Raw genomic sequence first — 21,288 nt, 5'->3', positions numbered from 1 at the left:
GTTCACTGGGAAACATGTCGGCATCCGAGGAGACAACAAAGGTAGCAAACCTAAAGCATCTTAAAATGTCATACTGATTTAATTTATGGTTAATCCACAAGTTGCAAATGCAACATTACAGCAGTTGCACGTGACATGCGAACGACAGTGTGCCACAGTGCAAACTGCTCTCATTTGCTGTGTTTATTACTAGATAAATGCTAGCTCGTAAGCTATGCTACACTGCTAACGTAGTACGTTAACAGTTGTGTTTTAAAAGACAATTACAGCGTGATTGGCGTTTTTGATCATTTCATGTATGCCCTTAATGTTTTGCATCACTGTATATCGTTTCCAGTGATTTTATCACGTTATGGGATACGTTATTTGTTATTTTTCCTTCGTCCTATCTTCAGTTGTTTTTCATGGGAAATATTTTGAAAGAATATTGTCTAAATATTATGAGTTATTCGCAGTAAATAAGGGAAGAGCAATTTAACAATAATTTTGTAAAATATGGCTTTAATTTCGTTTAATTTTACGGACTATAGCTGGCGGAAGCGTATTACTTTGGTTTGTCTGTTGGCTTGAATGGGCTGTGATTGATAGAAGGCGGGTCCCAACGTCACAACAGACAACGTCGGCTATTGGTTGAAAGTTTTATTTTGGAGAGGAAAACGCGGAAATCGGACAAGGAGTGAATGGGAAACTTTTGCCAGTTGTAAAAATAAAGAAAGATCTTAGCTTGTCTTGAATAGCTGAAATTAAATGACAGAAAAGTATGAGGTGCGTGGTGCCCGGATGTAAAAAACGGTTAATACAGCATTTCCATCGTTTTCCTCGTGACAAAGGCCAATGCAGGTTATGGCTTCTTGCAATCGGGCATCCCGAGTACGATACCAGCCATACTGGCCTATTCACAAAGGAAGACAAATTACGAGTGTGTAGCGAACACTTTTTGTACAGTGATTATATCGGACATACCGTTTACCATGCGAAACTGAAACCTGGAGCCGTCCCATCGGTATTCCCCTGGTCTGGGGAGACAAGGGAAAGCCCTGTCGAGTCGGCAGAGTTAATATCAGAGATACGGGTAAGAAAAAGCTTTAACTAGCAAGCTAATAAGGGAGTCTGACATTTCAATAAGTTAGTAGACACACGATGATTCCGTGAAGCTAGACTTAAAACTATAGAGACTAGTTTGTGTCTTTTCCTGTTCGATCGCCATTGCTGCGCCGCCTCATTTTAATATTCAGGCTCAGATTAGTAAGGTTGGACGGTGCCACCTTAAACATTCCGTTATTTTCGACCAACGTCGTTGTTGTGCTCGTAGTCAGACATTATGAATGAATAGGCTGTTCAGCTCCCGGTATCCTGCCTCCTCTTTTTTTAAAAGCAGAAACCGGAAGCAAGACACCCACTCCTGTGGCGTCTCGGCCAATACATCCACGATGGTCTCGGCTCCGCTCGGCTCTCGCGACGTTCCCGAATGCGCGCATTAATCTCTGACGGTGAACGGAACTTCTTTCAGAATGTGAAATACCGGTACTATATTCACAGTGATGGATTACCTTTACAGACTGAGAAGAGTCTCGGTTGTATTTTTCTATGCCGTTTGGAATTGAATGGGAGTGCATGAGCCCGAGATGTATGGTTAAACTGATTAAAAAATACACATATATATATATATATATATAGCATTAACTCAGATCACGCTGGAATTGTCCAAAAACTGAACAACTGAACAAAAAGGGGGCTTTCTTTGGTATTCCCTAGAAATTGCATTGGTGTCATGTGCATAGCTAAATCATACTGGTGTGTAAACATCATTAGGGAAGATAACATTACCGAGTCTATTGAATAGTTCTATGGTTTCCACTTGCATCTCTCCTTCTACCTATCTTTGGATGTTTTGTCAAGAAAAAGGCAGCACACCACACAGTTTCTGTGCATGCTTGTTAGTTGTTGCTGCGTCCTCTGACTGGAGGTGCAATGCAGTATCCAACTGCATGAGCACAGTATGTGTACAGAAGTTTGTCCAGTCACCGCATGACTGCAACAACACTCAAAGTATTGCACGCTCTTGTGGCTGCCTGAACAGTTTCTTGAGTCTGATTGTGTTCTTGCAAGAATGTGAAGACATTTCTCCCCAATATCCTGCAACCGTAAATATCAATCATGTGTTCATGGGATGGATAAATGTTTGATGACATCATATTTCCACATCTTGCTATTTGTTGTTTGTGTCGTTTTTCAGGAGCCTCCTGAAGGAAATGCCTCGGAAACACAGGCAGAGTCGTTAGCTGGGCCAAGTCAAGTAAAGGAAGGTATGTCTATAGCTCATTTAAGCAGAACACACATATTTTGCAGATTTTAACTCCAAGTGTTTAATACTGATTCTCATCACTGATGGAGACCTCTTAAAACATTTCCCAGGTGATGCAGCTTCCACCACAGCTGTGGTTGCCAAGGAGACGGAGCCTGTCTGTGGGATGCCGTCAACATCTTCGTCTCAGCAGCCTGGGAAAGATGTTTCCAAAGTCGGAGAGGAGAGCGAGAAACGAGCGCGTCCCTCCTCCCCACCAAACAGAGCTGCTGCGGGTGAGACTGTAATCCATTCAGATTGCATGCATAGTCTTAAATCGGTGCCATTTCTATTTCCTTATTCTGTATGTCTGTCTCAGGTTTTACAGTATGATGAACTTTATTTATCCCCAAGGGTAAATTGGGTCATTGCAACAGTAAAGAATAGCATATAGCCTAAATACATAATAATAATAATACAATAAATTGTAAGAATATCAAAACATAGAGCATCTTGATGATAGTAAAGACTTCCTACGGGCTAAAAATAATTCTCATTATGATTGCTATCATAGCTACAGATAGATTTATATGTCTCTGCAGCTTACAGGTTTACAAATTGACAGTCCAGTCCATTAGCACGCAGATGTGCAAATGAGAATTGTTGGTTGTTCACGTTAAAGGTGCTAGATGTTGCATTTTTAAACATCCATATGTCATTGTCAAATTATTTGTGCTACCCTGCTATAATTACCATAAACAAACGAGACCTTGTAGCCTCTATCTCACGCTAGTGGTATTTTATTGCTAATGTCACTCAAAATTACAACCGCTTTTCCCATAAACCCCATTGCTTCCTGTCACAAAGAGGATGTTGCTACTTGCCCCCCCAGCCCTGCCCTCTCCCTGTGTCACCCCGTGTGTTTGTTTTCTTATTTTCTTTACTGAAGACAATAAACATATTGAAAGTAATTTTTTCCATTTTGCCAGAAACTCTGAAAGCTTTAGCTCCGTTTGCGCTGGAAGAACAGCGGCCCTCTTCTTGTTTTGTACCAAAAAGCAATATCCCTTTGTGCCATAAAGCAAAACAGCAGATTTTTCACAAAATCCAACCCAGTGGTACACCATGTAACACAGTGCAGAGGCCAGTAGAGGCTGCCACTCTTCTCAGCGATGGTCTGGTTTGTTTACGGTAATTATATTAACGTCTCAGAATGAATGTGGTAATTATTTATTGATGTTAAATTGCTACATATAGCACCTTTTAAAGGATTTTATTTAGTCTACAGTCCTTAATAATTGCTTATACCCCCCTCTTACAGGACATGCAGCAAAGTCCATTACATCGACATCCTCCTCTTCGCTCTCCTCCTCTCCCTCTACCTCTTCAGCGTTGTCTCCTGGCCGAGCCAAGATGAGTGTTTCTGGGCCCGGCAGCAGTAAATCAGTCCTGCCACCTGCTCCCTCCTCCTCTTCCTCTTCCTCCTCCTCCTCCTCCACAACCTCCTCTTCCCCTTCTGTCTCCACTGCCCCACCAAAGATCCACCGGGCCCGGAAGACCATGAACAGGCCCCCTCCGATGCAGGTGAGCCCATGTGATCCTCAGCAACACTCAGCTGGAATTAGCAAGGGGTTGAATAACAAGGGCACACTGTGTAAAAAAGCAAGGGATTACTTGTTCAGATATCATGTTAGTAGTCAGTTGTTTATGCGTAACTCTTTCAAATTGATTTACCTATCACACCCATATATTTTGTCATATGTACATATATTGTCAGTGTCCTGTAAAACCCTTGTATGGCTAAAGGGCTAAAACTCTAGTATTGACGTTGTTTCCTTCCTCTTCCAAAAAAAAAAATCTCACTTTTATCATGAGATGCTACACGATAGAGACAAACTTTTCACTGACACTTGCTGTGAATGTCAAAACCTAATCTTGGAACGTTGCCATACAGCTCTTCATCCCCGACAGCATTAAATATTTGATGTTCCCAATTTGTTTGAGCCCTCAAATTTCTACCTGTGGCTGTATTTTGTAACTGTAACTGGCATCTGACATTGCCATCGCTCTTGTAGATCATATTTCATAACTCTTGGCCCAAGTAATGCTTCTGAAAGTGCATCATAAAATGCTAAAAGATTAAAGTTTCAGTCACTGACATCTTCACAAGTATAATGATGGTCCGATTCTGTTGCAACCTTTTCATGACCATTTGAATCACTGAGTATTTCTTGTACAGATAAGCCGCGTTGAGGCGCCAATTGTACCTGTCATCCCTTCAGGACCCTCTGCCTGCCTCTCCTCAGACAGTGAAACAGGTTAGTGGCTAAATCTAATATTGATACTAACTCTAATGCTTACCTATAATAATATAACAATAATGTGGTTTTACATTGAAACAAGTTACAACGGTTTATTGGAGTTAAACCTAACATCCTGTTGTACAGTTTATGTTGCGTTGCTTGCTTTGTTATTGTGACAGCGTCTCTATTTCCCAACAGCTGCAAAAAGGAGGAAACTGGGCCTATTATCTGACAGCACACCTGAGAGGGCTGAGAAAGTCCCAGACAAAGCTCAAAAGGTAATGTATACTAAGGTATGACGAGGAATCGTGTCAGGAATGGAACTGCTGGTACATAAGTTACACTCAGAAACACATATTATTAGATTACCAGGGTTCCATTTGTGAATGTCACTTTTCTTTACTCACATTTCTGATTTCTTTTAAAACTCAGGTAGAAAATTTATTCCATAAAGAGGTGGAGCCTGTCGCCAAGCCAACGCCAGTGAAGAGCAGTAGTTGTCTGGGGAACTCGGAGGAGGAGGAGGAGGCAGCTGAGCAAGTTAAAGTTTTCAGTCCGTCCACCCGAGATTCAGACAAGGTGCAAGGCTTTCATTTGCTTTTTGTCCATTGAATGTGATCAACAAACACACACATTATTGAACACGATACTGTAGCGTACTCATGTGTTGCATGATTGTTTTATATAAAGATGGACAGCTGTTTATATTGTTTGTGGGCTGTACGTTAATTACTGGCATCTCTTGTTCTCTTGTTTAATGTGTTGTCTTTTTGTTCTTCTTTATAGTGTGAAGATGGTGCGGTAGAAGCAAGGCTGCACGCTAAAGATATAGAGGGGTCAGTGAACATGTCAGATCATGTGAGTGGTTCAATCAATCAATTAATCTTATTAGTTACTTTCTTTTCTCTTAACAGATGACATAGGATTAGAGCTACACAATCCCCATTCTTTACCTTTTTACTCTGTTTAAACTCTGTCTACACCTGTGGATGTCATGCTAGCTAACAGGGAAATGTGGCCAAAAAGTGGTTAAAGACATTAAATTTTAATGGTGATGTAGTGGAGCTGTCATTACAAAATCTTCTCTGTTTCTTCTCTACTTCTCCATATGTCACTCAAATAACCATCTGTAGCTCAAATGAACAGTCAAAAAGTTGCATGTGCATGTGTGTTGACCTAGAATACAGACAGTTTTTAAAAAATCTATATTTTAGTCAAAACTAAACCGTTAAGTGGCCAGCATTTCCACCTTTCACCCTTTTAGATAAAGCAACATTTTTGTATTCAGCCAGAATCTCTCTCATGCAGAGTTCAGAGTCTGAAACACAGAGGGGGGTCGAGAGTAAAAACGGGACCAGTGAGTTTCCATGGCAACAGTCAGACCGGGGCAAAGAGAGAGACACTGCTGATGGGGCAGAGACGCTGGGAGGTGAGAGGCGCAAAAGTAGTTTCATCTACTGTGTTGTCCTAAAATGGTGCTTTTGTCCCATAGAAATTATCCTTATTATCATATATTAGTAATATTCCATGTAAATAAGCCTTTGTATCTCAGTGAATTGTGTCATATTCCAGCTCTTTTTTCATGGTCAATGCCTATGTCATTTGGTATCTGCTCTGTCATCAGCTGTGGCAGAAGCAGCAGGTTCTCTCGGACGGTCCAGTGAGTACACAGAGGTTCCCTTGGGTGCCCTGGACATTGCTGCTGCAGACAGCCTGACACTCTCACCTCATCATGGTAGGTATATGATGGAAGTCTCACTATAATCTGGAGCGTGCTTTATCTGAAGTCAATCTTTAGGTTGACTGTAGTATATCGTCTCAGTTTTTCATTTTGCTTGTATACGCCTTGTATTCTAAACTACCTGCTGTAAGAAAGTTTTTATTTCTTTTGAAAAAGAAAACACAGCTGTCTAATCTTAGCCAATGCACAGCTTGCAGTGTCATGGTCTGTTGCAATTAAGTGTTTGGGGGCAATGGGTCTAACCCAGACAGATCTCTATGTGTTTATAGAGAATCAGCTAATAACAAATTGCACTGTAAATGTCTGTATTTGAATAACAACATTTGCTGTAAACTCATAGCTTTGATATATAATACATAGAAAAAATGTTTTTTGTTGGGGTCCAGGGTTGGTGACCCAGACCAAAACATCCTTGTGTCAAAACATTACTCTTTTCCAAGTATCATTTGCATTGAGACTAGGTGTGTGCAGTAAAATTTTGTTATTCAAGTTCTGTTTTGCTTTGGCCAGCAACTTTTTTTTTTCTGTCTGTTAAATGGATGATTGCTAATGATGCAATACAAATTTAAAAAAAGAAACAATAATGTACAATGCCTCTGCAGAAGGCAGTGATGCCGGGGAGACGGAGCGGCTGGAGGAGCTTCCTCTGTGCAGCTGCAGGATGGAGGCTCCGCGCGTCGACAGCAGCAGTCACCGGGTCAGCAGGCAGTGCATGGCCACCGAGAGCATCAACGGAGAGGTTGGTGTCTGTGTTTGCTTTGGTATTGTCTCTACAGATAAAATGTATATGTATATACAGACATGTGCTCATTTCAGATAAATTTACAGGTACCATCATCTGCAAGAAATCCATATTTAAAGGTAGACAAAGGGCCAATAAGTAAGGTTTCTACTGTCGCATAGTATAAAATGACCATAATATATCTGCGGGGGGTTGATAGGATGGTTGATCTATGCCAGTGACACCCCCCCCCCCTCCAAAACGCAGTATTATTATTATTACAATATTTTGCATTAGTATTAGAGATAACAATTATTTTCAGTATCAGTTAATCTAGAGATCATTTTTTCGATAAATCATTTAATCTGTATTTTATCTCTATTCATTTTATATGAAATATAATAAATGTAAATATAATATGATATGAAATGGAGAAAAGCAGCAAGTCTTACCATTTGTGAAGCTGTAAGCAGCAAATATTTGGTCATTTTACTTGATAAATTACTAAAACGATTATCAAAATTATAATTGATTAATTTTCTGTCAATAGATATATTACGTCTTCACGAGACGTTTCTGTTAGATCTCTGTGTGGACTTGTGTAGAACAAGATAAATTCTATCGATGTTGTTGCAATGCCTACTGGTCTGCGATAGAGGCTGATAAAAGTCATAGATTATGTAATTCCCCATTAAACACTCCTAACTGTCATGTTTTCTCTTCTGTGGTGTTTGTCAGCTAAGGGCTTGCACCAGTACGACTATAAAGGGGGAGACCATGCGGCCGTCCAGTCGTGTTCCCCTCATGGTGCTTTGTGACAGCCATCGCTCTCACATGGTCAAACACCACTGCTGCCCTGGATGTGGATACTTCTGCCTAGCCGTAAGGGTTTCTGCCACCTGTGGCCATCATTAAAATACACTCTACTCAATACAGTTTATTCAATTTGTTTCAATTCAGTTCAGTTCAATTCAATTCAATTCAATTGTTCAGTTGTGCTGTTGAACATTGTTACAGGACTGTACCTAAGAACTATTCCTTATGAGTTTTATTTGAAGCTCACATTTCCATATTTTTGCTATGGAATAAATGAAATAATGCTAACCTTTTGTCCCTTCTTCCCCCCCCCCTCCATATCCTGCTTTCTTCTCCTGTTTCAGGGCACGTTTCTGGAGTGCTGCCCGGACCAGCGCATCGCTCACCGTTTCCACCGGGGCTGTGTGACGGTGCTGGGCGGCGGGCGCAGCAGGGGGAACGGCGGCGGCGGCGGCATGCTGTTCTGTCCCCACTGCGGAGAAGACGCCTCGGAGGCCCAGGAGGTCACCATTCCCTCCTTCGCCTCAGCGACGGGCTCGGCGGCGACCGTCGTCACCATGTCGGCCTCCTCCACCACCACCCCGTCCCTGCCTCCCCCCGTCCTGACGGCGCCTTCCCTCACGGCTTCCACAGGCGGGATGAAGGATGGGACGAAGCCCGAGAGACCTGTCAGGTGAGAAGGGGAGGGGAAAGAGAGGGGATGACAGATAGAGGAACACCAAAGATAATGCTGATCCCTCAACAGTTTTTATCTCTATTCATGTGGGGCTGGGCGATATGGTTGAAATCAATATCATGATAATCATAAGCATTTTTCCGATATCGATATACATCGCGATATGGCTTATGTATGCAAAATCAAATTAATGTTCATCCCATTGAACTGAATGCCAATGTTAGGTGTGATGTCAAACAAAGCTGAAATTTTCAAATAACATTCCTACCATGCCTCATTTTGTCAGAGTTTTTAAATAAAATTTGCTTGTCATCATCAATTTAGACAGCAGATATGATTCCACTGAAGGATGATAATAACGATAATATTGAATTATCACCCAGCCCTAGATTCATGTACTACATTACTTTAATCATTGACTGGTTTGACTTGATGAATCCATGTAAAAATCCTCTTCTTACCCACTCCCTCCCTCCCTCCCTCCCTGCCTGTTCCAGTGCTCGTATGCGTGGTCACGGGGTGGTAACACGGGAGGTGGAGCAGCAGCAGCCCCCCCAGCCCGTGGCCTCAGCGGGGCCCATGGCCACCGTCCCCCCAGCGGAGGAGGGAGTGGACAGCGTGGGACCCTCGCTCTGTATGCCCAACGGGAAACCCATCTGCCCCAGCGCACTTCCACCTGGACCCAGCAGGGCGGCGCTGCAGAAGGCCATTCTCACACAGGACACTGAGAGGTGGGATTTAGGATTAGTGAGGCTTTTGACTTGTCGCTAATACTGGTAATACAGGTACTCAGGCTGTCAGTGTGTGAGTGATGTGGCCTTTGCAGAAGTCTCACTTTGGTGAACTGCTGCTGCACTTTTTCTCTGTACCCAAGAGGAAAAGGTTACAAGGGATGGACTGATGACTAGTTTGTTGAGAGATGTAGCAGTTTTTTTTTATAATGAGCCTGTCTGGTCCTACTGTATAACATTCAAGAAAGACCTGTCTGCAGCAGTAACACTGGATAAATTTCCTACAAATTCCTATTTGTGATTGGCCAGGAGGAAGAAACTGAGGTTCCACCCCCGCCAGCTCTACCCTGCCGCCAAGCAAGGCGAAGCTCAGAGAGTCCTGCTTATGCTGAGTGAGTGGCAAAATGAACCTGCAGAAAGGAGATTGATAAAGGCTTCGAGAGTCTGGAAATGTTTGGTTTAGGTACCTTGAAAGTGCTTGAAAAGTGCTTGAGTTTTACTCTTAAAAAGCTGTACGAACCCTGTTTATATTATGTACTGAACTTTTTCATGTGTTTGATCAAACTGCCAGTGTTGAAGTAAATGGTTCTCATGATGGTGCTTCTTCTCCCTGCACTGTGTATCTGTGTTTGATCGCACTTTCTGGGTTGTGTACATTGAATCTTTGGTGGAGAAATGTTGACTGTATGCATGCTCACCTCACAAGGCTAGATCATGGTAAATTGGACCAGATTTGTATATTGAAACACTTTTTCTGTGTGTGTGTGTGTGTTCCAGTGGAGGGTATAGATCCCACGTACCAGCCTGACTCTCAGAACAAGCGCTCTGCTCTACACGCTGCGGCTCAGAGAGGTCTGCTGGAAGTCTGCTACATGCTGGTACAGGTAAGAGACTGAATACATTATTGATACCCTTTTTGTTATTGTTTTTTGTTAAGACAAGTGGATCTCAGTAGATTATTCGTTTTTTAAGTAAAAAGCAAAGACAGGTAAAAGAAGGATAAAGAAGAGAGAGAAATAGTGCAGCATTTTACTTACAAGCTCACTGACACATTTCCATATTCTATATACTGAATTTGGCTCCACAGGTCTACTGCATTAGAGTAAAGATTATATTTGGATTGTGTACTTACAGGCAGGCGCTAAAGTGGACGCCCAAGACAAGACCCAGAGGACCCCTCTGTTGGAAGCGATCATCAATAACCATGTGGAGGTGGCTCGCTACCTGGTGCAGAGTGGAGCCTCTGTCTATCACGCTGTGAGTGTCTGTCACTATGTAAAAATGCAGTTAGCACATAGTAGGTACACCGACAATAATAACAGGAATGTAATTTTCAGGTTGTTTTTTTAAGGATTTCAGTCTTTTTTGGATATACTGGGCGGGGCTTTTAAACACTACTTTGCTTCTATTCTGTCTCTCTTTTCCTCCTTCTCTTCCCCCGTTCATGTCCTCCTTCCTCAGGAGGATGATGGATATACTGGTCTCCACCATGCAGCCAAGCTGGGCAGCCTGGAAATTGTTAACATGCTGCTGGAGACGGGGCAGGTTGATATCAACGCACAGGTAAAGGATGTCAGTATTTTAGACCCATATGTATCATTAACAGGGTTCGTAACAAAGTCTTGAAAGTTTGGAAAATGCTTAATTTTAAGAGTTATGTTTTCAAGGTTAGGAATATGCTTGAATTCGAATATATTGCGAATATAATGCTTGATTTTCAACATAATCCGGTGTTTCATCTACACAATCACTCATGTAAACCAAAAATCTTTTAATATTTGAAATGAAACAATCCCGTCGTCATATTTGTTTGTTGTCTCCTGGTGTCTCACACAAGACGCGGAGCGGAGCAGAGCGGACCGGACTGGAGATAGATTGACTGACATGGGGGCCTAAATGAAAAGGGGGCGTTTTTCCGTTCCGCTCCGCTCCGCATCATGAGGGCGACCATCTGCTTTCAGAATGACCCCCTCTGACCTTTGACGTTGTGCGTGCATGCACATTGAAGGTAGCTAGCTAACTATTGTACCTGCTCATCTGCTACTGGAGAACAGGTGGATTTTGTCATCGCTTTAGCAACATGCCAGGCTGTTGTATTAATGACAGCTGGCTGGCTAACGAAAAATATTTAAAAAAACGGCTTCAGAGAGGAGCCACAGAAAGGAAGGCGTACTGCACAATCTGTAGAAAGGAGATTGACCTGTATACGATGGGGGAGTCGGCACTCGTCATTCATAGCTAGATAACTCCTCTGTTGATCCCTTACTCTGGAAATTAGCAAGCATTAAATAATCATGATCAAAACATACAATCAAAGTTAATATGAACAGCTGGTAAAATAAACAAAGTGACAAAATACATTGATTGCTCTGGGTATAAAGGAATACTGTGTAAACTTTATTTTTCGCAATTGCATTTATAGTAACAATTTAGATGTGATGATAAAGGCTTTGAGAGTCTGGGAATTTTTTGGTTTAGGTACCTTGAAAGTGCTTGAAAAGTAGTTGAATTTTACTCTTAAAAAGCTTTATGAACCCTGCATTAAAGATTCTTGTTTTCTTGTATTTCCATTACAGTTATTTCATTTACATAATTCCATTTGCATTACTTACTGCTTTTTTCCATTGACCTGATTAAGGTTTGAGTGATGGGGTTTTTGAAGGATGATACCAATACCACTAGCCTGTATTTACATTAAAGCTGCTTGTAATCGATATTTCATGCCAATATTAACTGTCTTTAAATTCAACCATTTTCATGCAAAAAATGACATGTTTGCAGTGTTCCGCCCAGAATTTAATTCTTGGCAGAGTGGAAAAGCCTCTTAAACAACATTAAGACCATGAGACACTAAAACTCTCCATTTAAACCCAGGGTAATAATACAGGATTTATGCAACATTTCACTTTAGAATGAATTAATGTTAAGGGATTTCCATGGACAACCAGTGTAGTATTGATCAATTATACAATAAATATGTAATCAAGAAAACTGCATCATATCTATCATATGAGAGGTGGACAACACTGATTGGCTGATATTCTTTTATTATTTTAATAAAAGGCCAATATATCTTTGATATATCAGTCTAATAGTCTTGATGATCACATACCTGATAAACAACCGATATCAGCTCAGCTGTGCTGCTCCCGCTAAAGCTCTAGCCCACAAACTGCTGAAATTCATCACTGACTCTGACAACATTAATATGTCGTCTAATTCTCCTCCATGGTGTCTCCATCTCAGGACAGCGGCGGCTGGACACCGATCATCTGGGCTGCAGAGCACAAACACGTCGACGTGATCAGAGCGCTGCTGAACAGAGGAGCTGATGTCACCATCATGGACAAGGTCAGTTACTATACCACCCAGCGTTGAATTGTGTACCAGGTCAAAAAGTGCTGTGATACCTCCGGACACTAAGGGTGAACTTTGGCTGATTCCTTTACTGCCTGAGAAATTGCAATTAGTCTTTATGTGTGTTTTTAACCTGCCACTCTGATCCAAGTGGTAATCAATGAAATCCTAGTTTTCTTTTTACTTTGGAGACATCTTTGGTGCTAATTGGTCATTGCTGTGTTGTTTTTGCGCTGCACTTCCCAGAGATCAGCTGGCAATAAAACAATGTGTCCGGCACTGTCACGTCTTTTCCATTGGATTTTCTGTTGGTGAAGTTTCTGTAGGTGGGGCTCTTGTTTTTGTCACAGGGTGTTTACAACAGAAAATGTAGAAGCTTTCAGAAACTAGGTATAGGTAGAATCCCTATTGTGTTATTTCAGTCGGCAGTAGAGAGTGGCAAAACAGCCATTTATTTATATGAAAATGTTGCAGATTATTACTTTAAAGACCCATTTCTCCCTCCTTCTCCTCCTTTCCCTCCAGGAGAAGAATGTGTGTCTCCACTGGGCGTCATTTGCAGGCAGTGTTGATATAGCGGAGCTGGTGCTGAACGCTGGCTGTTCCCTCGCCTCTCTAAACATGCATGGAGACACACCCCTCCACATCGCCTCCAGGGAGGGCTTCCTAGAGTGCGTTACGTGAGTGACTCTGTCCATTCTTAACCACAAGGCTTAGCCACATGTAATGCAGTCAGATGTGTCCTTTCACTTGATGACATAGCACCCATCTACTGCTATTTTGTCTCCCTCCTAGTAAGTGTTCTGTTTAATTCAAATGGGGAGACAAAAAATAAATTAAAGGAAACCATGAATGTTCTGAAGTATGCATGAATTTCTTGTCACTCTCCCATATTGATTGGGTTGTTAGTTCTCATCAGTTTATTTGTAGCTACATGCTGTCTCATATATTCTTTTTTTCTACCTGTGGTGTTTTTTTCTACCCACAGGTAGGGTAGGGAACATGAGATTTGGCTCTGTATTTCAATTTGTTTTACTTGAAATGAAAGACTCAATAGATTTTTACACAGCAAATACTGGCCCAGTGTTTGTGGCCTGTTTGGTTCTTAGCTCAAATGAGCAAATCTGGTCTATTCTGTGTTTCCATACACAAACGGTGAATTAAAGGTACAGTTTGATCGGCCGTGACCTTAATCTGTCTGTCACCGCCCTCTGTAGGTTGTTCCTCTCCAGAGGGGCGGACATTGACATCATCAACAAGGAAGGAGACACGCCTCTCAGCCTGGCACGAGCCGACACGCCGGTGTGGGTGGCACTCCAGATCAACAGGAAGCTGCGAAGGGGGATAACCAATCGCGTGCTTCGGACAGAGAGGATCATCTGCAGGTAGGTGTGATTTGTGTGAAGCCTTGCCACGTCTTCTGTAAGAAAATCTGTATCTGAGGTAATGAATATGTAGGAGTTCATGTGGCCTTGTTTTCAAGTTATGAACCTTTTCTTCTTGAGCCAGATTTCTTCTTTCTTGTTTGTGCCTACTGTTTTTCTGACATTTGACGTACTGGTTATATTTGAACCTCTCCTTCCCCTGTTTCAGTGACATTGCACAGGGCTACGAGAACGTCCCCATCCCCTGTGTGAACGCAGTGGACGACGAGGGCTGCCCCTCCGACTACAAATATGTCTCAGAAAACTGTGAAACTTCAGCAATGAACATAGACCGCAACATCACACACTTACAGGTAAAATGTACATCAGTGTCAGTATGTCTTGACCTCACTGCTCGCTCTCTCTCTCTCTCTCTCTATCCCTCTCTCTCTCCCTCTCCCTCTCCCTCGCCCTTTCTCAATCGCACAGACAGTTATGATATATTATCTGTAATGGAAAATAGATCTCAGTCTTTTCATTACCTCTCCTTCAGCACTGTGGCTGCACAGACGACTGCTCATCTAGTAACTGCCTCTGTGGACAGCTCAGCATCCGCTGCTGGTATGACAAGGTAAATGGAAATGTTGTTTTACAAGCCACATCATCAGAGTAACCTGCTCATATGACCTTTGGAATTGCATCAAGGGAGGGAACTTTTGGTAGCACTATTTTACCACTAGCTAGGATTTTTTAATACGGCCTTCGGCAAAATTGCCTTCCCTAGCATTGGGCAGCAGAGTGGTGTAGTTGGTAGATGATCCTTCAAGTAGTGGTAAAAAGTCAGACCGATCCATGAGGCCAGTGACCAGAATTCATAAGTTATAGACTAATTCAGCCGTGAAACTAGAGGGGTGAAACTAATCTCACTTTGTTTTCCCTTTTTTTCTGTTACCAGGACCAGCGGTTGCTTCAGGAGTTCAACAAAATTGAACCTCCACTCATATTTGAATGTAACCTGGCGTGTGCCTGCTACCGGACGTGCAAGAACAGAGTAGTACAGGCGGGCATCAAGTAAGAATCAGAAGTCATCTAGCGTAGTGGTTCTCGAGGTTCAAGAATATGCAGGTTTTCATTTCAACCAAACGCTACAGCAGCTGATTTCACTGATAAACACACCTTCAAGCAGAGAGGAGGGAACTACAGTGAAATCACCTGGTTGTAGTCTTTGTTTGGAAGGAAAACCTGTACTCCCTTGGGCCTTGATGGCACATGGTTGAGAAACATTAATCTAGCACATCTTGCTGAAGGCACCATTGGCAAAACATTTATGATTAATCACAGAGCAAATCACAGATGATTAATCACACTGCAGAGAGAGACGCACATGCTGCACACAGCAGTTTCTCAGCCAAATATCCATTCAGTAGGCTATATCCTGCATAGAAGGACAAACATCTGCATCTCAGTTTTATACATCTAAATCCCCACAATTTCCTCTGTCCTGTCCTCAGAGTTCGTCTCCAGCTCTACAGGACGGAGAAGATGGGCTGGGGGGTTCGTGCTCTACAGGACATTCCCCAAGGAAGCTTCATCTGCGAGTAGGTGTGGCTGTGTGGCCGGTTGGCTTTCAGCTGTAAAGTCAGAGGTTAATAAATGTCTAAGTTTGATTCCTCTTTCTGCACAGGTATGTGGGTGAGCTGATCTCTGATGCAGAGGCAGATGTCAGAGAAGACGACTCCTACCTGTTTGACCTGGACAACAAGGTAAACTTTTTTAAATACATTTTTTGCCATTTCTGCTTTATAGAAATTACAAACAAAACAGCACAGTATGACAGAAGAGATGAGCGAGAGGAGATGACATGACACAAATCACTAGCCAGACCTGAACTCACAGCATGCACCCCCACAACTTTACAACTTTGAGTTTCTCGCAATGGCAAATGGTGGAATGAGTGAAAGGCCAATGGAAATATCACTTCCAACATGTCTATCTTTATTAAAGTGAAAGAACAAACTTTTGGCAAAAGAAACAAATATCCTCTTAACCTGATACGTAAACCTAATACCACCAGCGTAAGATAGAGGCTACCGATTGTGACACGCATGGTTTATGGTAATTATACCAAGCTATCACAATTTGACAGTGATACATTGATGTTTAAAAATGCTTTAAATATGATGTCAGACCTCAGGGTGATGTTTGATAAGTGATAAGTTTACAACAGAATATCGCATGCTAGCCCGGAAGTGAGACATTACACTCTATCTAACCATCTAGCTTTTCTCTCTTGTCTTCTTTCAAGGATGGGGAGGTGTATTGTATTGACGCCCGTTACTATGGCAACATCAGCCGCTTCATCAACCACCTGTGTGACCCCAACCTCATCCCGGTGCGCGTCTTCATGCTGCATCAGGACCTGAGGTTCCCCCGCATCGCCTTCTTCAGCTCCAGAGACATCCTCAGCGGCCAAGAGCTAGGGTGAGTCAAGAGTTTAGAAGTTTGTGAATGCACACTTACTTCCTTTCTTTCCTTCTTTTCTTTTCTTTTTTCCTTCCTGTCCTCCCTCCTTCCATCCCATCTTTCTTTCTTTCCTTCCTTAATCCCATTTCTTTCCTTCCTTTCTTTCCAGACTCCCTTAATTCCAGGTTTCCTCCCTTACTTCCTTTATTCCCTCATCTGATTTTAATATTTTGAAGCTCTTTGAGACTGGAACTGTGATTACGGGCCAGACAAATTTGACTTGACTTGTCTGTTTCATCAGGTTCGACTATGGAGACCGCTTCTGGGACATCAAGAGCAAGTATTTCACCTGTCAGTGTGGATCAGAGAAATGTAAACACTCGGCCGAGGCCATCGCCTTGGAGCAGAGCCGGCTCGCTCGGCTGGAGGCCTGCCCAGAGTCAGGAACTGAATTTGGGATGACCATGCTAGGAAACTCTTAAACACTTTCCCCATGGAGCCTTCGGCATTAACTTCATCAGTTTTACATACACACTTTGGTAATATCATCCACAAGTACCACATTGGAAATAAGCCTCGGGGCTTTATCGTGTTATCCTGTCATTTTCTGTTTTTTGATGTATGGTGCTGTTTTGTCTACATAAGTTGAACTGTCCATATTTTTAAATTCAGAATTGTCAAATAAAGTCAGTCAGCCATTATGCCACTTCAAATTTAATGGTTATCAGTAGAGTATATGGGCCTTACATCGCTTCACACTGTGAGGGTACGTTTCAAGGAAATAAGTGGTCTTATGTGTATAATCCTACATACACTAAATGTTTCACTATGCTCTTTTGCCATGAGAGATGAATGTTGTGCACTAAGAGTCTGCTATCAAGTAACAGTCATACTCGTTTTCTGCCTTGCCAAGAAACACAATTCATCTTGTTGCAATATGATAATGGGTGAATCTGTAGCCAAGCTGGACTCAATATGGACCTGAGGATATAGCATTCATTTTGGATGTTTCTGTCAGCTTTGTTTTGTCATTTTTATACATGTTGTGTTTTTTTTTGTTTTTTTTGTTTATCACATTTAGTTTAATAAATTAGCTCATGAATGGATCTTTGGGCCCATGCATTTTATAGAATCATCTGTCTTTCTTTTTTAAACCACTGATTTCTCCCCTACAACATTAAGGATGATGTGGTAGCCAGCCTGTTGTTGTTCACCAGACTTGAACACAACAGAGAGAGTTGGCTTCAAGCTGGTTTAGTGAATATCAGTAGCAATTCTGCATCTGTGTACATGTAGGTCTACAACCAAGACCATTGCAATCTCATACAAATACAGTTACAACAGTATCATTTTTGTCCCCAACTGTAACAAATGGTAACCACGTATTTTCACTTATTTGTGAATCTCTATTAATCTAGGTCAAACATGATTTGTGTGTAAAGAAACGGAGATTGTTTTGTTATGTGAAAGCTGCGACTTCCCCTGGATTCAAAGAAATATGAACCACTGGTATTATAAACAGCAGGGGGCATTTACAGACCTGAATGCAACAAGCGGAGACTGGGCGGGATGCCGGAGTGAGCGCACAGCCAGAGAGGGGAAGAAACGAAGAGCTCTCACTCTGCCCCTGTTTCCATGTGGCCTACCACAGCTGTCATCTCGGAGCACGGCGGGAAAAATGCAGACCAGACTCAAATCTTAATGAGTGGCCAATCATGGAAAAGTTGCTTTCCTTCTTAAAAAAAAAAAAATCTTCCAATTAAACAAATTGGATTGAGACCAAATTACACACAAGCCACTAGTAGGTGTATAGCTAGTTGTCGGGAATAAACAACTTTTCTTCAGATCTATCCTGATTAGTTAGTTGCTATGTTAATGCCATGTTTAGGCCTGTGTCATCTCCGTGAGGCAGATTAGGAAGAGGGGAGTGCCTGTGTGAGGGTTAATGCTCACATTTTGCAGACGGAAATTGGGCCTGTTTTTTCCCTCTTAAATCTTGAGTGAGTCATCGTCTTCATAGACAATCTTTGGCAGAGCTCAGGTGCGCATCCCTCAGCAGGTGCGCGTGACTCGCCACTGCCTAGTTACAACCGCCCGGCAGGAAGAAAGATTTCCCAGGTTGGTTCCCATGTCAGCACCTGCACAGACACCGGACAGCTTCCTTTAAACTCGGTTTTAGCTGTTTGTTTTGTTTTTTTACGGTTATAGTTAAATCAAAGGATATTGTGTTTTAGAAGTTACGTGAAGGAAGGTGGAGGGAAGGCAGAGAAATGGGTAAAAAAGAGGAGAAAAGTTCGGACTCCGAGTATGGTGAGTTGACATCGCCCGTTACCTGGCGGCCGATATGTTTTCTGTTTGACATCAAAATATCTATCCAGCTACTGTTTGTCTTGACTATCCCTGAATTTTGGGTCACAGGAAAATTATGTGATTTTGAATATCCCACGTGATATTCGCAGTTTTGTTTTTTCCACATGGATTTTGTCATGTGATATTTATTAGGCTATTTAAAGTTCATAGGCATTCGAATCAATAGTGTTGACAAAAACCTCAGCTCTTTATACATTTAAACCCAAGGAGCTTAGTTTAGATGGGTTCATGATGAACAGTAAGACAAACTCGTCTACCAACAAGAAAAACAGAAAACTTTCCCTCAGGCCGTACAGACTACTGATTTGTTTTTGTGTTTGAACAAGATAGTGATGTGCGGCTACAGTGTTATCAATAATAACCTTGATTTGATCATTTCCAGGACAGCTAAGTTAAAAAAAAAAAAAAAATTAATCACAATTTAATTCCAGCTGAACCAAAACATGATCCTTCTTATCCATTTCCTGGGTAAATCCACACATTACCTAAAGAAGAAACAAGCCTCAAACATTTTCCTGTCATAGATAACTTTGTTTTAATGAGGCTACAACTTAAGTAGCCTAATTAACAGTATCTTAATTTATTTAGATAGTTAATGAATCATATTGTGAGCTGCGCAGTCAGCCCTATTGTGTAATTTCATTTTACTTGTTGGTTAAACCATTAGAATAAAGGTGATTACTTCCACTGCTGTTTTTCTGTCAGCTTTATCGCAGTATAAAAGAAGCTGGTCGTGTCGTTCAGGTAGATTACTGCTGGTTTCCAAAATGCTGATCAAACCAAAGCTGGGGTGTTTTTCTGCTGTGAATGAGATGTAAATCTTTATTATGTTGTCCAGTGTTATGCATGTAAACAAAAAGACACAGAGGAGGAAGTTGGAATTGTTTGTTTTATGTCACTCACAGTCAACACAACAAACCCTGTTTTACTAAACCCTGATATCAATTTAAACCTTGTTGGTATGACAACGCCTCGGTCCTGGCGAGTTGTTGTCGTTGCTGCTGAGACGGTGTAGGTCTACCCAGCACCATGGTTTGCATTTGTGGTTCAGCAGTATGTAGCGAGCAGAGCAGGTCTCCATCTTCCTGCCTCCCTGTTTACTCTTGTTGTTGGCATTTGGATGTATCAACGGAGTCTATTGACACTCTGGGAGGTTTACAAAGGCTAAACAAACCCTCCCTACAGGTAAATAGTCAGTAGGATTTCAGGTCGTCTCAGTGCGGTTTATGAAAAGACACAGAGAATGGGAGGATGACAGAGGAGTGTAAAACAAGTGTTGGACTTGACAGTTTAGTAATCCATGGGAGTACTGACCTCAGTATTCAAAACTGCATGTAAATCCACTTATACTCATCACCAATTTGTTTTCTAATAGGGAAGTTGCCTCCTAGGAGTTCTCTAGTATTGTGCTATAGCCTGCAGGAGGAAGTAGAAACGCCAGTGAACGTTGAATGTGAGGCCGCCTGTAAGATGCATTGTTGTAATCCGAGGTTTCAGGCCGTTTGTGGTTGCCCAATAAAGTTGCGTATTTACTTCTTTGTCACATCTGTTTGTTTTGTTTTTTGAAGGTATGTCACTTTTTTTTTTCCTTCCTGTTTTCTTGTTTGAAGCTATGTCAACATTTCTTTTTCCTTCCTGGTCAGAACCTGTTGACACACACTCTCGGTGTTGAGAAATAAAGCACTTTCCAGAAGTAGTGTTGGAAGGTTACTAGTGTCAAGACACTGACCTGCAAATCATTGACTAGAAAATGTATTAAGGCCCAGCAGAAAAGACTGGAGAATCTGATTCTAAAACATAGTTAATATAATGAATAAAGCTGGAGAATGATTGAAAGGTTTTACTCTAAAATACAGTATATCCATTTTAAATGCAATGCTTGAAATTCATCACATAGTACTACAAAATCTTTCTGATTCCATCCAGAAAATGTTAATATTTGGTCTGCAAAGGATTACAAGTATCTTCCTTATATGAGTTTTACTTTCATGCCAGCCTTTTGTAAGTAGATGCAGAGTAGATGTCCCTTTTTTTTCAACTGGTGGACATCTAATTTTGGAATTATTTTTTGTGGAACAATCACTATGGAATTGAAACGGATGTACAGCAGCTTTTTATTTTGTTAAACTGGCTGTCATGACTCATGATCATACAAGCTAAACCAAAATGGTTTTCAGGTAGAGACCACACTTTTTTCCGAGTAGAGACAACACTCTTTTCCCGAGTAGAGACCGCACTTTTTTCAGAATAGAGTAGGGCTGCAACTAACGATTATTTTCATTGTCTATTAATCTGTCAGTTATTTTCTCGATTAATCGATTAGTTGTTTGGTCCATAAAATGTCAGAAAATGGTGAAAAATGTCGATCAGTGTTTCCCAAAGCCCAAGATGACGTCCTCAAATGTCTTGTTTTGTCCACAACCCAAAGATATTCAGTTTACTGTCATAGAGGAGTAAAGAAA

At 41.7% G+C, this 21,288-nt stretch overlaps 1 protein-coding gene across 5 annotated transcripts; it reads left to right on the top strand.

The window, feature by feature from the left end:
• The first annotated feature begins 659 nt into the window (after positions 1-659).
• Positions 660-17,578, top strand: ehmt2 (euchromatic histone-lysine N-methyltransferase 2). 5 transcript variants are annotated; one of them, XM_071527487.1, is made up of 28 exons: positions 660-1,072; positions 2,237-2,306; positions 2,416-2,580; positions 3,606-3,868; positions 4,524-4,602; positions 4,786-4,880; positions 5,020-5,166; positions 5,374-5,445; positions 5,896-6,016; positions 6,212-6,322; positions 6,931-7,067; positions 7,788-7,931; positions 8,210-8,538; positions 9,039-9,272; positions 9,582-9,664; positions 10,050-10,156; positions 10,407-10,529; positions 10,734-10,835; positions 12,519-12,623; positions 13,155-13,309; positions 13,847-14,014; positions 14,223-14,367; positions 14,547-14,624; positions 14,949-15,064; positions 15,505-15,591; positions 15,678-15,756; positions 16,299-16,474; positions 16,758-17,578. In XM_071527487.1, exons 1-28 carry the CDS (start codon positions 761-763, stop codon positions 16,936-16,938), a joined length of 3,984 nt encoding a protein of 1,327 aa, XP_071383588.1. In that variant the 5' UTR covers positions 660-760; the 3' UTR covers positions 16,939-17,578. The 5 variants fall into 5 exon arrangements, 2 of the variants coding, with proteins under 2 accessions (XP_071383588.1, XP_071383587.1); XM_071527486.1 differs by having other exon boundaries at positions 10,734-10,844; XR_011695656.1 differs by lacking the exon at positions 16,758-17,578 and having other exon boundaries at positions 10,734-10,844; positions 15,505-15,595; positions 16,299-16,347.
• Positions 17,579-21,288: the final 3,710 nt, after the last annotated feature.

Source organism: Centroberyx affinis, unplaced genomic scaffold (genome assembly GCF_046629955.1).
Source record: "Centroberyx affinis isolate AG114_WGS23_722 - 3 ecotype Tasmania unplaced genomic scaffold, CSIRO-AGI_Caff_v1 ptg001542l_1, whole genome shotgun sequence".
NCBI classification, from domain to species: Eukaryota; Metazoa; Chordata; class Actinopteri; order Beryciformes; family Berycidae; genus Centroberyx; species Centroberyx affinis.
Note: the sequence above shows the minus strand (reverse complement) of the source record. Positions and strands in the feature narration are given on the sequence as shown.